Source organism: Nomascus leucogenys, chromosome 15 (assembly GCF_006542625.1).
Source record: "Nomascus leucogenys isolate Asia chromosome 15, Asia_NLE_v1, whole genome shotgun sequence".
Lineage (NCBI taxonomy): Eukaryota > Metazoa > Chordata > Mammalia > Primates > Hylobatidae > Nomascus > Nomascus leucogenys.
This window is the reverse complement of record NC_044395.1, coordinates 4835563-4852184: the sequence shown is the minus strand read 5'-3', so window position 1 is coordinate 4852184 and position 16622 is coordinate 4835563. Positions and strand designations below refer to the sequence as shown.

At 42.0% G+C, this 16622-nt stretch overlaps 1 protein-coding gene and 1 pseudogene across 4 annotated transcripts in view; one reads left to right on the top strand and one right to left on the bottom strand.

Annotated features, from left to right (window-relative positions):
• APLP2 (amyloid beta precursor like protein 2) overlaps positions 1-16622 on the top strand; it is a 68652-nt gene that overhangs the window by 33570 nt on the left and 18460 nt on the right. For 2 of the 4 annotated variants that reach the window (XM_030794577.1, XM_030794576.1), the window contains exons 2-7: positions 249-422; positions 1359-1482; positions 10859-10971; positions 11769-11971; positions 12465-12673; positions 13767-13934. In XM_030794577.1, the coding sequence (XP_030650437.1) occupies positions 249-422; positions 1359-1482; positions 10859-10971; positions 11769-11971; positions 12465-12673; positions 13767-13934 (991 nt within the window). The remainder of the gene's footprint in view (positions 1-248; positions 423-1358; positions 1483-10858; positions 10972-11768; positions 11972-12464; positions 12674-13766; positions 13935-16622) is intronic. The other 2 variants (XM_030794579.1, XM_030794578.1) reach the window with 1 other exon arrangement.
• LOC115830597 lies at positions 4966-5092 on the bottom strand (annotated as a pseudogene).

The following is a 16622-nucleotide window of genomic DNA, read 5'->3' as shown; positions in this document are numbered from 1 at the left end:
GTGCACATGTACCCTAGAACTTAAAGTATAATAAATAATAAGATTTTTCCTTTGCCTTTCCCTTCGATCATGTACATCCAAAAGTCACTTTTTATTCTGTTCTAGCTCCTGGGAAAAGGATTTGTTAAGATACAAATAGTAAATAATTAAGATTTTTAAAAGATGAATTCTGTCACATAGACCTGAATGACTGTTGTCTCTGTGCTAGCCTTTTTGGAGTAAACCTGCAATTTTCTTCCCTTTGGTAGGCTCTTGCAGCCAATGCCGGAACAGGATTTGCTGTTGCTGAGCCTCAAATCGCAATGTTTTGCGGGAAGTTAAATATGCATGTGAACATTCAGACTGGGAAATGGGAACCTGATCCAACAGGCACCAAGAGCTGCTTTGAAACGAAAGAAGAAGTTCTTCAGTACTGTCAGGAGGTAAGAGTGTTGCCACTAAGTTAAAACTGTTATTTTTCTGGGGCAGGGTTGAATCTGTTTACCTTAGAAATAGATATTCTGTCATTCTCTTTTGACCTAAGACCAAGATGCTAATGACCGGAGCCCCAAGCCTTTTGTTTCTAAGTGTGTGGTATGACTGAGACCTCTTGAAGGCTTTGCCTGCGTGTTCTGTGAGCTCTCAGTTCTTTAAGGAAGGGATACTGCAGAAGCCTGGCAAGTGCCATGGAAGTGCAGCCTGGTTCTCATCCTCCCACTTGTCTTGGAAGATGGAAAACAAAACATGTCTCCTTACTGACAGAAAGCCACCAGTACTATAAATGATCATCTCAGGTCTGATTCAACTTTGTGTTAAAGAGAAAGTGATAGGAGATGTTATAACTTGTATTTATTTTTTCTGATAGAGACAGGGTCTTGCTACATTGGCCAGGGTACTCTCAAACTCCTGGCCTCAAGCAATCCTCCCCAGCCTCCCAAAGTGCTAGGATTACAGGCACCAGCCACCACTTCTTACCGAGATGAGCATCAGGGCCAGGGTGATGTTGTTCTGTAATTTCATTGACAGACGTTTCCATAGACTTGCCTCATGGACTCATCAGTTCAACACCTACCCTACAAGCAAACTTGACATCTCATGAATTTGTTTTGAGCTAAAAGCTTGCTGCTTTTGTTTGTCCTTCAATACATATTCCTTTTGAAAAGAGAATGCATGCAAGTGTTCAGAAATCTAACCTGTCAAAAGAAAACAAATACAGTATCTTTATTTGATGACTTCAGTTAGAACCAGGGGTAATGGAATGGAACTTTAGATGTATGTAGGATAAGCGTGGAGGCTGAGTAAACTTAGACACTCCATCCTTACTTGCAAGTGTCTGTCTGCAGATTGATTTATTGTGTGTGTTTTTATTTTCTTAACAGATGTATCCAGAGCTACAGATCACAAATGTGATGGAGGCAAACCAGCGGGTCAGTATTGACAATTGGTGCCGGAGGGACAAAAAGCAATGCAAGAGTCGCTTTGTTACACCTTTCAAGTGTCTTGGTGAGTGTTCTTGGTTACTTTTCAGGAAGTGCCAGCCCCCTCCCATTTTAAATTTAATTTTCTTTTGGCTCACAGTGAAAAACTTACACCTGGTAAGAAGCTGAGTGCGACATGAATTTATTGGGGAGCATTTCTCTTAGGGGTGTTTACTGGCTTCGAGTGTCAGTGGTTGACCTCCTCTCAGTGATGGCTAGCTCTGCCTTCCCGTTGTAGACATCCTTCCTCAGGACTGAATAAGGGTGCTACCCACAGAGCAACTGCACTTACGCCCTCACATTGTTTGATATCAGTGGTTTACGTGATAGTGGTGAGTAGTATTCAAGAAAGCAGCCCCAGGAGAAGAGTCTTCTGTTTTCCTTACTTTCATCCCACGCACGTTTGCACCATTTGACCAAATTTCTGGTAGTTTTCAGGAGAAAGAAAAGTGACTTATGGCAGCCTGTGGACAGTCAAGGGTACTGGGGCCAGGGCTTATAGGACCTGCCATTCTGAAGGGTTTGGGGCTGGTGAGGGTGTTCATGACTCCGTGTTGCTGGTGTCAACATTCAGAGCCAATTTGATTAAAACGGTAACAGTTTGTTATGCAGAAACAGAGTTGTTGCTTCAAATGCTCAGGGAATATATTCATTTTAACTATTTGTGCCTGATACATTGGAATTCACTCATATCTGTGGTCTGGGTGATTCAGGAACAGATGTGGTCACAGAAACTTCAAAGGGCAAAAACAATCAATTTTAGATTAGCCCTGATGGGATTAAAGTAGATACAGCATTAATATAGACATCCTGAGTGGTTCTGTAGCTATAGGTAATTGGAACTATTAACTTATTCTCCTCTCTCCCTTCTTTAAAACCTTTCCTTCAGCTGCTGATGACAGCAAAATGGAATGTGATACTTTTTCTCATTCTCACATGTAGCCAAGCCACAGGAAGAAGCAGTGCCCCTGAACAACAGTGTTTAAAGTGTGTGGCAGTTAACTTTGTTTTAAAAGTATTTGTGAGGAGAAAGAGGGACATCATGTGTGCTTACCACCGTTTACTTTAAAACTGGGCACCTCAAGGTTGGGAGACTTGTTAAAAATGTTGTGTGATGTGGTTTAACGATGCTTTCTATTCTGTTTGGCTCTGAGAAATCTCTAGGTATGAGGTTTCATTCGTTCGTTAAATTCTCAAACTAAAAGTGAAATGAGATTATCCTGGTGTATTTGTAGACAGTGGATAGAAAGTGCTTGAAATCATTTCTTCTGCATTGCTCCCCCTGAAGACTTTGCAGCCTGATTATCTCCTCTCGTTTGTCCTTGTCACCTCCCCACCCAGACATCTGAGTGGGACCTGGGAGACCCTTTGATTCTTCTGTTACCCTTTGTCTCCCTGTGTCCGGTCAGTTTCTGAGCCAGCCTGATACTTGCCTCTTAAATAGGCTTATAGTCATGATTTTCAAACTGTGCGCCGAGGCGCCTTGGGGCATTGCAGCAAAACTCACAGGGCATTCCAGGATGTTTTTGATTTTTCAAGGGAAATGTAGTGACATCTGTCAGGCATTCTGCAAACTACTAGCTGGAAGTAATTTACAGTTTCAACATGAGATCATTTCATTTATTTTGATGACTTCGTATCTCTGTGAAGCTATGTTTTTAGTTAGTCCTGTGATAAAAAGCAAGCATCTTTTGAAAATCGCTGAAAAAGAAATGAGGGTGATAGTGTTCGGTCTGATTGCAGTTGGGGAGATGTGCAGGGCCCAGTGGGCACTAAGGTGACAGGACATAGTACTTATTAAGTTGTTGGGTCTAACTACTTAACTTTCCAGTGTTTTTTTTAGCCTAGGAGTCCTGTGAAAAAATTCCTAAGACACTCAGGGTGCTATGAGTCAAAAATGTAGTCATCGCTGGCTTGTGTCCTCTTCCTGCATCAGATTCCCACTGCCCTAGCTCAGCCTGTGGTCAGTTCTTGTCTGGGCTGAGAGCAGCCTCCATGCTGTTTCTGAATGCTGGTTGTCCAATCTGTTGCCTGCAGATTGAAAATGAAGACTGAATCATGTCTTTCATGCACAAAATCTTAAAAAAGAATGTCGAAACTCCTTAGCATGGCTTCAAAACTCCATGATCTGGCCCTTGCTCAACTCCTGTGATCTCATGTTTTAGGCTTTATCAGCATTGACCACCCCAGGGTGCTGGGTCACGCACCATCCAGCTCTCATCATTTGGAATGGCTTTCCTCTGCCGACTTTGCTTGGGAAGTTCTTCCTGCAAGGCTTACCTCAGGAGTTGCCTCCTTTAAAGGGAGCCTTTCCTGGTCTTATTTCCTATCCATTCATCCAGGTTTCTGTAATACTCCTTGCTGTTGCCATTGCACTTATCACGCTGTGCCATGATTGTTCATAGACCTTTCTCCAACTATGCTGTGAACACCTTGCCAGCAGCGACCCTGTTTTAGTCTTTTTTGTCAACCTCAGCACCATGGTAGTGCCTAGAATATAGGATATACTGTTTATGATAATTATAACGCAAAAATACTACTATAGTTGGTACACAACAGAAATTTTATTTTATTGCTTTATTTCCCAAATGATAGAGTTTAAATTTGTTAGCATGTTACAGAACCAAACAATAATATTGTCATTAATGAAATGCATAAAAGGCAGTTTAACCATAATCCATTTGGTACCTTCTTTGCATTGTGGTCACTGAATAAAGCATTATACAATCTTTGGTGTTACTTCAGACGGTTATTCGTATTTACCCCAGCATCCATTTGGACAACTTCGTAACCAGTTGGTAGAGCTATCCATTGGTATTTTTACATAAGCACAGTTGCCTGAGCCTGAACTAGTAAGGGATGACATGACTGGAGTTTAAGGGAGGAAGTAGGAAAGACATATTGCAATTCTCCCTTATCAGTTAGATTTTGATGTCTCCCTGCCCCTTCCGCTATCACCTCCCCTTTGAGCACCCAGGCAGAACTGACATCATTTAGTTAATAATGGCCACCACCTTTTTCCCCCATAGACTCCTTAGAAAGCCTTTTGATGATAATCTTTTAGGGTTGCTGTTGCTTTTTTAAATTAAAAAATAATAGTCTAAAAATAATTTCAAATTTACAGAATGGTTACAAAAATGGCACAGAGTTCCTCTGTGTGCCCTTCACCCAGATTTCAGATTTCCCAACTGTTAACATTTGATTAATGTGGTAAAAAATCTTGTTCTCCCTTCCCACTACCCCTCACACACATACTCGAGGTTTGTTATTTTTTGAATCACTTGGCAGTAAGGCAAACATGGTATCCTTATGCCTTAATACTACAGTGTGTATTTTTAAAAAGCAAGGAAATTCTCCTACGTAACCATGGTATAATCATCAAAAATCAAGATGTTGTAGACAATATCTAGTTGATCCAATATCTAATCTACAGACCCTACTCAGGCTTCACCTGTTGTTCTAATAACATCCAGGATCTAATCTAAGATTACATGTTGCATATTTCCTTGTCCTTTGTGACATTTATTAATTTTTTTTAAACTACAGACCAGTTCCTTTATAGAAAAGTTTTCAATTAGCAATGATCACACTTCTGATAAACCTCATTGGCTACGATACTGCCACTGCACAAAGCTCAGTTCCTTTATAGAATGCCTTGCAATTTGTGTTTTCCTGTGATCCTTTTGATTCATTCATTTTTGAGGGGAGTATCACAGAATCATTCTCACTGCATCATAGTAAGAGTAGTACGATACCAGTTTGTTTCATCACCTGGCTGAGATGGTGTCTACATTCATTTTATTATGTACACATTGTCTGCATTTGGCCAGTGGGGGCCCCATTATGCTGGTTCCTGTGTCCTTTTTAACATGTCCCTATCATTCTTCGAGAACTTTACTTTCTGATGCAAAAGATTCTCCAAGTCCATTCTGTATTTTCCCTACTCCACTCCTGGAGTCTGTTTTCTCTGAGACACCATGGTTTCTTTTAGTGGGGAATGCTATTTTGAAATCCAGATCTGGGCCTTAGGTGATTTGTTTTTTGTTTTTGGTTATTTTTGGACAGAGATTTGGACAGGTAGTGTTATTGCGATATGAAAACTACTAAAGTTCTGATTTAATATCTACTTCGAAAACAAAACTGGTCTTGGCAGCTTTGAGGTGCTATCTTCTGCATTTGTACCTTGGTCTGTTGGCATAGCTCACTTGTCCATTGCAGGTGTCCTTTTGCGAGTCTTCTAGCCTTTGAGTTCATGACAGCCATTGACAGTTCACCCTGTTCCTGGCGTGGATCCCTGTGCAAGGTGAATGTTCCCCTCGTGAGGGGTAGCGTGGATCCTTCACTTCTCTGAACGCTGTTTTCCCTGAAACATACCTCGGGTGACCCCCAGGCCTCATTACATAAGGCTGTTTTCTCCACCTGGGTACAGCTTTTACCAGCTCCCTAAATTACATGGTTTTCCTGTTTGCACCTGGAGTGTGCTTTTGTAGTAAATTTATTATTTTAATTTTTAATTTTTGTGGGTACATAGTAGGTGTCTGTATTTATGGAGTGCCCGAGATATTTTGATACAGGCGCATAGTGTGTAATAGTCATGTCGGGGTGTGTAGTAGATTTACTTATACGCATGGGTGTTGGAGGCTTCCTCAAGTAGGTAAACAGCCTTTGTTATTTATTCTGAAAGGAATTTCAGCAACTCTGAAAAAGCTCTAAAACCTGGATGGCTGCCACAGCACTGCTGGAGAGAAGTAGTAGGAAAGAAAAGCTGAATCACAGGGATGATTAGAAATTGGAGATGAAACCTAACTGCAGCTTAAATGAATATTGTGTAGGTTAGGTTTTGCTATATTGCCATATTCATTGATCAGCAAAAACAATAGAGCTTTATGTTTGTCCAGTGACTTAGGAAATTGTGGCAATTATATTATACTCTGCTGATTAAATTGAGGATGTTACCAGCTTGAATATAAACTATTAAAGTGAGAGCGAACCATTTTCAATGTTCTATAAAACAGAGTAATACTGATCTGCCTAGGTAAATTTTTTTCCCTTAGGAGCTTCTGATAAAAAATTGTAACAAAGGCAAAGAGTAGCAATGAAATGATAGAGCGGATGCTGGGATTGAAATGTGTTTCCTCTTCCAGTCTACCTTTTTAAAAGGGGTTTATTTTTCAATAAAAGAAGTTTGCATGGGGGGAAGGGGACAAAAACAATTATTTTCAGTTTCTGTACTAAGTTAACTGTGATTAACATTTTGGGGTATAGATGAACATTTTTTTCTTTGGATACACATGGAAATGTATATACTTTTAAATGTTTTTTCCCTAACTGTGATTATACAACGTATACTCCTCTGTTTATTTTTTAAGTTCTGTTTATTTTTATTTGACATTTATTGAGCTTTTATTATCATGTGCTACTTTTAGGGATACATACATCTTTGAATAAAAGATAAGGTTGGAAAAAAAAAGATAAAGTTGGTCTTAAGTAACTAGCCTGAAGAAGGGGTTAGAGATATGCAATGGGTTTGGTTTTTTTTGTTTGTTCAGTGATTTTAAAAATTATTAAACCGCCATGGAAAAATGTCCATGTTAAATATACACATAAGCCATATTTCTTGTAACCCCATACTATTCTGTTGTATGTCTGTATCGTTATTTAATTAATTCCCTTTTGATGGACATTTAGGTTTGTTCTAGTTTTTTTATATTAATAACACTAATGAATATTTTAATTCACTTGCCTAGTTATTTCCTTAGGGTGTGTGTGTATTTTTTTTTCTTTTTTTCTTTTTCTTTTTGAGATAGGGTCTCTGTCACCCAGGCTGGAGTGCAGTGGTGCAATCTCAGCTCACTGCAGCCTTTGTCCCGCACGTCCCCCCTCCACCCTGCAGCTGAGATTACAGGGATTCGTCACCACACCTGGCTAATTTTTACTATTTTTAGTAGAGACAGGGTTTCCCCATGTTGGCCAGGCTGGTCTTGAACTCCTGACCTCAAGTGATCCGCCTGCCTCAGCCTCATAAAGTGCTGGGATTACAGGCATGAGCCACTGCGTCCAGACATCCTTAGGGTATATTTTTAGAACTGGAATTGTTGAATCAGAGTACTGTTAAAAAAAATTACATATATATATTTTTAGGCCGGGCATGGTGGCTCATTCCTGTAATGACAGCACTTTAGGAGGCTGGGATGGGAGGATCATTTGAGATCAGGAGTTCAAGACCAACCTGACCAACATGGTGAAACCCTGTCTCTACTAAAAATAGTAAAAATTAGCTGGGCGTGGTGGCGAACGCCTGTAATGTCAGCTACTCGGGAGGATGCAGTGAGCCGAGATCGCACCGCTGTACTCCAGCCTGGGTGATAGTGTGAGACTCTGTCTAAAAAATAAATAAATAAAAAGTTAAATTTTAGAATTTAGTTTGTTTTCAAATTCAGTGGTGTTCTCTTTTGCTTTTTAGAGATCAGACAGATTGACTCAGTCATGGAATAGCTGAAGATTAGTGGCATTTAATTTTATGGTTTAGCATGGAATTATTTTATTAAATTTTTGGCATTTCCAAAAAGGTTTTGATTTTAAACTTTAATTCTGAAATATTATACCAAGCATCCTGAAGAGATAAAACATAATGTGATGGTTGCTCAGTTACTTGGGAGGCTGAGGCAGGAGAATCGCTTGAACCTGGGAGGCAGAGGTTGTAGTGAGCTGAGATTATACCACTGCACTCCAGCCTGGGCGACAGAGCGAAACACAATCTCAAAAAAAAAAAACAGTTGTAGTGTTTATATAGAATATAGATTAGTAGTGAAATTGCTGCTTTAAATTTTTTTTGATGTTACAATTGTACATTTAAAAGTGAGGTTTTACAAATTAAAGTGCATTAACTGCTGCTTCAATATAGATTGCTTTATGAGTATGGTTGTATAGTTCGTATAAAACTAGTTACTCAAGACTTCACAGTAACATTAACATCAATAATGCCTACCAGGTGTCAGTTTCTGTTTTTATTTTAAACAGCAAAACCCAAATGTGGAACAGTCGTTTCTGTTCTAAGCTTTTCTTGTTGTATAGATTATGTCATTTAGTCCCCACAAGATAAACCGAGGGACAGAAAGGTTAAGTAACTTGGCTAAGATTATTCTGCTAGTAAATGACAGTGCTGAGATTGAACCCTGGCATTCAACCCTACATATACTTTTCCTTAAGTATACACTTTTGTTGCTTTCTGTCATAAATGAACAAATATAAAAACAGCCCAGTTAATTCAGAATAATCACATTAAACCATGTGAGTTGGTGGTTGGATGTCAGAATTAAAATAATTTCTACTTAGATTGAGTATCAGGGTTGTTCGTTCTCGTAGAGGCAGATTCTGGCTTACCATTGGTGTTTTTGCTATTTTTAAGCAATGCTTATAAATCTAGTTGATTGCTAAAGCCTGTATGCAGGTACTGCCTGCCCTAGAGCCTTTGGGGTCCTCAAGAGTAAGCAGTGTGTCAGGCTCACTTTCACATTCCTGCTTCAGTGTCACATTGAGCTGTGTGATCCCAGAGTCCCTGTGCTAGCAGTGCTGAGAAACCCGACTGCCGTTTGTAATGCTGTTTTCATATGGGGGAACTGTTACACTGCTACAGCTTGTCATGTCAGGAGCCCATCTTCCCCTACTCACCACATCAGCAGCTCCCTTTCTCTTACCACTGGGGCAATAGAAAGACTGACTTCAGTGCTTGAGCCCGAGGCCCAAGGCAGAGGATCCTGATAGACCCATCCATGATGGCGAGGCTGGGGTGAGTCTGTGTAGACTTCCCACTAGGCCGGGCCCTAAGCCCTTTCTTAGACCGCATTACTTTCGCATGATATTTTCAGGGTTTTTCCCCCTTAACCTCAGAGGTTAGTCTGCCTGCTGCATCTTTCTGCCACTGCTTCCTGCATCTCTCCCTGGGCTAAGCACCCTTCTCGCCCTCTCTTCCTCTCCCTCTACACTGTGTGGAGCACATGGCAGACGTATGCCCAGTGCAGATTACTGAGCCTTACCTTACACTACTGAGTCAGAGTCTTTGGGTGGTCATCCAGTGATGTGTTGTATGTTTCTAACTTTTTATTGTGGCAAATTACAAACATGGCCAAACAAGAGACGATGATACCATTCACCCTCATATACTGGTTGCCCAGCTTTGTAACCACCATCAGTTCATGAGCCACTTTTCCTCCTTCTATAGGCCCACTCCCTCACAACCCTGATTATTTGGAAACAAATCAGATACCATTTTTTTTCCCCGTAAATAAACAGCTGTGTGTATCTTTCTCCCAACTTTTTGGGACAAGTTTTAGAAAATGTAATAGTGAATACCTCTATACCCTTTACCTAGACTCTCCAATTTTGCCTGATGTTTTTCTCTCTCTGCATCTTGTATATATTTTTGTGTTGCCAAACCATTTGAAACTAAGTTGGGATATCATGACGGTTCATTTCTAAGTATTTCAGCTGGTTTCTCCTAAGAGCCAGGGACATCGTCCTGTATATAATGACAATACAGTTGTCATGTTTGGAAATTTTCCTAAGTGTCCAACTAGTGTTCTTTATAGCTTCCTTTTTGAAAGGATCACATGCTACATTTCATCTAGAATAGTTCCTTAGTCTTTCTTTAAAAACGAAAACTTTCGTGACAATGATATTTTTTAAGAGTCCATGCCATTCGTTTAACATAATATCCCTGAATTTGGATTTGTCTTAGTGTTTTAGCATGATTAGATTCAAATGATAATATATTTTTGAAGAAATACTGTGTAGGTGATATATTATTTTTAGGACATCACACATATAGGTTTGCTCATTATCAGTGATGTTAAATTGGTTATCTGGCCAAGGGAGTTTTGCCAAGGCTTCCCACTGTAAAGGCACCTTTGCCCCTTTGTAATTAATCATTGATTATTCTTACTGGATTCAGTTATTACATCGTGTTTTGTCTACAGTAAGATTCATCTGTACTTCAGTAGAACACCTGGTTTTAGTTTCTTGGGCATTTGATTAGAAGAGGTGTGGGCAGAAATAAGGAAGTCAGAGCCATGTGGGGAGAGTAGCTGCGTGTGTTTGAGGTGGGCATGGAGGTGATCCTGTTATATTCCCCGTCACGTGTTGCTGTAGCCCTGCAGTGGGACTGCAGTCAAGGGGCTTTTAAAAGGTCCCTGGCATCATGGCTCTGACAGGTTGGTGAGTTCTTGTGGCTGCTTGGCTAGAACTGTACCGTCCAGTCAGCCTTTGAAGGTACGAGATGTGCATCTGCTCGTATACATTAGACTGCTCCTGGCTATGTAAACTATCATCATAAACGTCAGTGAGGGGCATTTTCACCTTGAAATCATGGTCAGATCTGCTCTGACAAAGGTTCTCTTTTCCAGTGGGTGAATTTGTAAGTGATGTCCTGCTAGTTCCAGAAAAGTGCCAGTTTTTCCACAAAGAGCGGATGGAGGTGTGCGAGAATCACCAGCACTGGCACACGGTAGTCAAAGAGGTAAGAGAACTGAGGGGGGGAAAAGTCAGCTGCTGTTGTATCTTTTAGGAGGGAAGTAGCACTTTTCTCCAAATCTCACCATGCTTTTAAGTTAGTTTTGTTTCCCCCTTATCTCCTTAAGATTTACAGTTACTTCTGTCTTATAAGTTAGAAATATTTGGGAGAGAAGTAGGTATTTGTGTAGGAGAGCTCAGTGTTGACAGCCCAGCTCCTGAAGTTGAGGATGTTAAGGAGGTGGCTGAGTGAGAACACTGTATGCTGCTGGTGAGACTCCCAGAAACCATCCTAACCCCAAGGCCTGCATGGAAATCGCCAGTTACAGAAGATACGGGTCTGCACATACGCACAGGTGGGATTGCATATGCCATCTCACTTTCCTGGTGGCCAGCAATACCCTTTCTTACTTCTGTAATTAGGTTGGCTCTGCTCTTTGGTCAGTCATCTTCCTTTGGTCAAATACTGAAATAGTGCTTGCACCAGTGATGAATATCAATTAACATTGACCACCTTATCTGGCTGTGGTCATTATTAGAAAAAAATGCTCTTTTCCTGACCTTTTTCCACATTTGGGAATTCAGTATTTTTGGACCAGATCATGTTTCCCCATTGTAAATTAGAATTTATAAGTCTTACAATAATATTATTACAGTTTTTTTTGACAGAAAATGTATGTGTTCATAAGAGAAAGCATTGCTAAGTGATTTGATAAGGGTTTATTTTGGAGGGTAGAGATCGGAGTGTATTTGACCACATCTACTCTGGAGTATGTTTTGATGTGGTCTGTGGGTTTCTTTTAGGCGTGTCTGACTCAGGGAATGACCTTATATAGCTACGGCATGCTGCTCCCGTGTGGGGTAGACCAGTTCCATGGCACTGAATATGTATGCTGCCCTGAGACAAAGATTACTGGATCTGTGTCAAAAGAGGAGGAGGAGGAAGAGGAAGAGGAAGATGAAGAGGAAGAGGAAGATGAAGAGGAAGACTATGATGTTTATAAAAGGTAACTCTTCTACTTTGAGCTGTGAAGTCGTTTTGCCTTTTGGTTAGCCCGTCTGTAAAGACGGCTGCTGGCTGCTAGTCCCTTGCTTCTGGATAAACTGGGCATTCCTTTGTTCTGCAAGAGTTGATTAAGCTTGCATTTCATTCTAGCCATCGCCAATCACAGGAGTACCTGTGATTTTTGTGTTTACGTCATTCTGGGCTGTTATGTTCTGCAGGTTACTATGATATTTTTTAAGAGTCCGTGCCATTTGTTTAACATAATATCCCTGAATTTGGATTTGTCTTACTGTTTTATCATGATTAGATTCAAATGTTCACAAATACTTCCCGTTTGCCGATGTAGCTGGGCTCAGGGGCTTAGTGGCACAGTGAAATGTGCGTTGCGCTTATTTCCTGCCTCTGTTTTTGTGTTTCAGAAAAGAGAGGGGACCCATTGTTGTGCTTTGCACATAGGAGCTATTAACCTTCCTTTTTTCTATTTTGGCCTTCAGTGAATTTCCTACTGAAGCAGATCTGGAAGACTTCACAGAAGCAGCTGTGGATGAGGATGAGGAGGATGAGGAAGAAGGGGAGGAAGTGGTGGAAGACCGAGATTACTACTATGACACCTTTAAAGGAGATGACTACAATGAGGAGAATCCTACTGAACCCAGCAGCGATGGCACCATGTCAGACAAGGAAATTACTCATGATGTCAAAGGTAACCCCATGCAGAGCCATGGCTTTGAAATCCATGTGGTAATTATTCACTTAGACTTTTGCATTGCGTCTGTTACAGGTAAGTCAGTCACAGAAGGAAAGGTGTGGTATCTCTGCACTGAAGGTGAGTTCAGCTCTCCAGTGCAGTGGTGGTGCCGTCTTAACAAAGTGGGCAGGCAGGCACATCCAGGGAGAGATGTAGAATTGAATTAGAGAACGGGGACTAGAGAGTAAGAGAGACCACATAGTCCGCCCTTCAGCAGGATTCCTCCACATTCATCCTAAAATGTTCCCTCCCCAAGGGGAGCTCCCCTCTTCGATACCACTCAAGTTCCGGCCTCCTAGAATAGAAATGGTTTTCTTGGTTTTTCTTTTCCTGCTTGTCTTCTAATCTGTAGGCTGCCCTACTTGTCCAGATGTTTTAGTTGGGAGGGTGAAATTTATTGACCTGCTGGTAACAGATTGGGGTCTGCAGTTTTTTTTTTTTTTTTTCCATCTTGCCAATTAAAACAAGAAAAGGTTGCAGTAGTTCCAGAGCCATTAACATGCAGTCTCCTGCTAATTGTATATTTGAAACCAATTAAGATGTGAAGAATTATTTAGGACCCAAGTTGGGGGAAATTACTTAACCAGTTGAGAAGTTTGTGATTTGCCTTAGAGAACATAAAAGTGGGAAACAATCGTCCATTCTAGGTGCTTGTCTTTACTACGGGTATCACCACTTAAAGCAGCCTTTCCACTCACATTGTCTCCTGAATAGACAAACTAGGCAGATATCTCCACTGAACAGATCAGAAATGTGAGGCTCTCACAGCTGTGAGACAAAGGAATTGCTCTACGTCAATCTAAACTCACATCTAGACTCCAGAGGGTGCCAAAAAATATTTATCCCAGTTCCTAAATGTCTCTGTGGGGAAGCAACTTGTTCTCAGCAAGGCTGGCCTGAGCTGGAGCATTCGGCCAACCAGGGCCTCCAGGCTCCGTCCAGTCTCAGGCCTCCCCCAGCCCATCCCCCGGCTTGCCGGCCTGTAGCATTTTGAAGCATTTGACGTCACTGCCTCTGTCCTGCTGACACTCTGACCATTTTCACACAGCTGTCTGCTCCCAGGAGGCGATGACGGGGCCCTGCCGGGCCGTGATGCCTCGTTGGTACTTCGACCTCTCCAAGGGAAAGTGCGTACGCTTTATATATGGCGGCTGCGGCGGCAACAGGAACAATTTTGAGTCTGAGGATTATTGTATGGCTGTGTGTAAAGCGATGAGTAAGTCCCGCCTCGCGCTGGTCCTGTGCGGCAGCACCGTCCTGTCCGGCGTCCGTCTCCCTGCCGTCTTCGTGGCTGCATCTGTGTGGTGTCCCTGCCCACTCGGGTGTTTGCTGTCGGTTGTCTTCCCCTCATCTTTGTGCTTTCTTGATCTAGGCTTTGCTCTCCTGCCGGCAGTGGTAAGCTCAGTTCTCGTGTCCTGTGCTCACCGTGTGTCTGGTGGTGCTTGGTGGTGATGGTGCGTACCCGCCTTGCTATAGCGGGCAGCACAGCCAGGGGCTTGTTCTTTCTCATCTGACTTTGGAGTCTGCAGGCCCCCGGGCCACTGTAGTATTGGTGGGGAAGGCAGCTGTCCCCTGGGCTGGCTCTAGCTTAGAGGCACTGAACGTTCCTGTCTTTGAACTGCCCTGTCACTGACCCCTGTGATGCATGCCAGCTCACAGGGTGCCTCCTCTCGAAAGGAGTGACAGTGAAGTACTTTGGGCATAGAATATTGAAATGTCTTGCATAATGCACTCTAGAGAGAGCTAGCAGCCAAGTGGTAGTGACTCACTGTGTTTCTTCAATATTTTGCAACCGGGTCACACAGCTTTAGGAAGTGAGAGGATTTCAGCTGGTGTGTGCTTTGATGTGACAGGAAGGTCAGTGGTTCAGTTGAGTTGGGTTTATGCTGGACGTTGGTAGGAAGAGTTTCTACCAAGAGTTTCCCTTTTCTCCATGGCTACTCCTTTTTCTCATTAAGACCTTCAGTCTCTCACCTTGCAGCACTAACCTACACATTAGGAAAATCCTCAGGCCAGACAGTTTTTCTTGGTTCCTACTCTGGAATTTGTTGGAGTGATAATTTGCTATGAAGTATTTGGCTATAGCTTCTGATGGTTTTTCATTCACATGCCTTCATGTTCCCTCTTCCTTCTACCAAAAGATCTTTCAAATCTTAATGTAATATGGCAATGCCTTGAGTGCTTCCCTTCCAGCTCCAGGAAAGCTGTTTTTATTCGGCAACAGTTGAAAGGTGAAATAAAAGGAGTCCTTGGGGAACCTTGGTGAATAAACTTTGCGTTTTCAGGGAAGATTTAGAAATAGAAATTATTGTGATGCTTACTACTTTGTAAAACTTGGGTTGAAGCCTGAGGAATCCCACTGAGTTTGGAGGTGGTGATATCTCCCTGAAGGGTCAGCCAGGTGGTGCTGTGAGACACGATGGAGTGGCAGGTCTGTAAAACTCCCATTTGCTGTGGCTTGGATGAGATTTGCCTCGGAGAAGCTGTGTGTTCATGCTCTTGTGGGGCCTCTGCCTGGAGGGCTTTGCAGGTTGAGAAGCATCAAATTTCCTTCCAGTGGGAGCGTTTTTGTTCTTCTTTGAAGGGGCTGAGGCTGGCGGATGTGCTGGCTTTATGAGTGGGTGATTCCACAGGGACTGAGGGTATCTTCAGAAAAAAGCCTTTCGGCCCGCTGTCCTCTCCACTCTGGTCCCAGGGAGGGTGGAAGCACCCTGTGTTTGCTGTTATCTTTTTCCAGTCCGGCTATGTGAACCAAAGGCTCTGTCTCCAGCGCTCAGGCCTTTACAGCACAGGCACGTGTCGCTGATCCTCACGATGGACTGCAGTGCTTGAAATTCTCTTCCACTGAACTTGCGAGTGTCTTGGGGAATGGTGTTTACTAAGTTATAGATTCTAATTTAGTTAATCTGAAAGTGGGATATTGACACCCTTTTAAAACTTATGTAGGGCTCATATTCTTCGTGACTTTAGTTGTCGTTTTTAGGTCTGTTAAATAAAGGGGCAAATAAAAGATGCTTCCGACAGAAAAAAAGTTGAACTGGCTGGCTAATTTGTAGGTGTATTCATCAATTATACAGTTGTTTTAATGTATTAAAATGATGCAATTCTAGAAATTAGGTGAATTTGCTTCTGAATTAAAAATCAGTTGAACCTTGGCATTCACTCTCCAATTAGCTCTGAAATTGTGTCATAATCTATCAAGCAAGTCCATACCAGCTTGGGAAATCTTGTATGAATTAGGCTAATAAGTGTTACCTTAGGTATGTCTTGAGAGGCTGAGTAAACTTGTCATCTCAGTTCTTTCCCTTATCAGGCTAAATTCCATCGTGCAGAGACTCACTTGCTTGGGCCCCATAAGAGATTATTCCCATCCAGCAGTCGGGGTGCTCCAGTGGGCCTGTGCTCTGGGGAACGCTTGGGAAGCCCTATTGGTCAGTGTCGTGGATCAAAAAGTCCTATCTTCATATCAGTGAAAGGTGTCCTTGTCAAATAGAGCAACTCAGTTTTATCCTTGTTGGTTCTGTCACTGATGGTGGGGCTAAGAGTCCTTCACTGATGCTGAAAACTCAAAATTATAGCTGGAGTGATTGGGACTTTCTCTACCCAGCGTATATGCAAAGAACATTCAGTTGAGCCTGTTTTCCCTTGTAAATTAAGACTCAAAGATAGCCAGAAGAGCAGAGGTACCTGAGTAATTTCTTTAAAAATAAGGAATTGGATAAAAGTGCCTCTACAGGGTCTGATTTCTGCCCTTGTCTCTGTTCAGAGGCTCAGTTATGAGCAATAAGGTAGCTATTGTTTAGGTTTCCAGGGTTCGAGCACTGAAGGGAAGGTATAGAAGAAACCACCTCTTTTTCAGCCCTGAGGTCTTAAGTAGATGCCTCATTGGTGCTGAAGCTGCCAA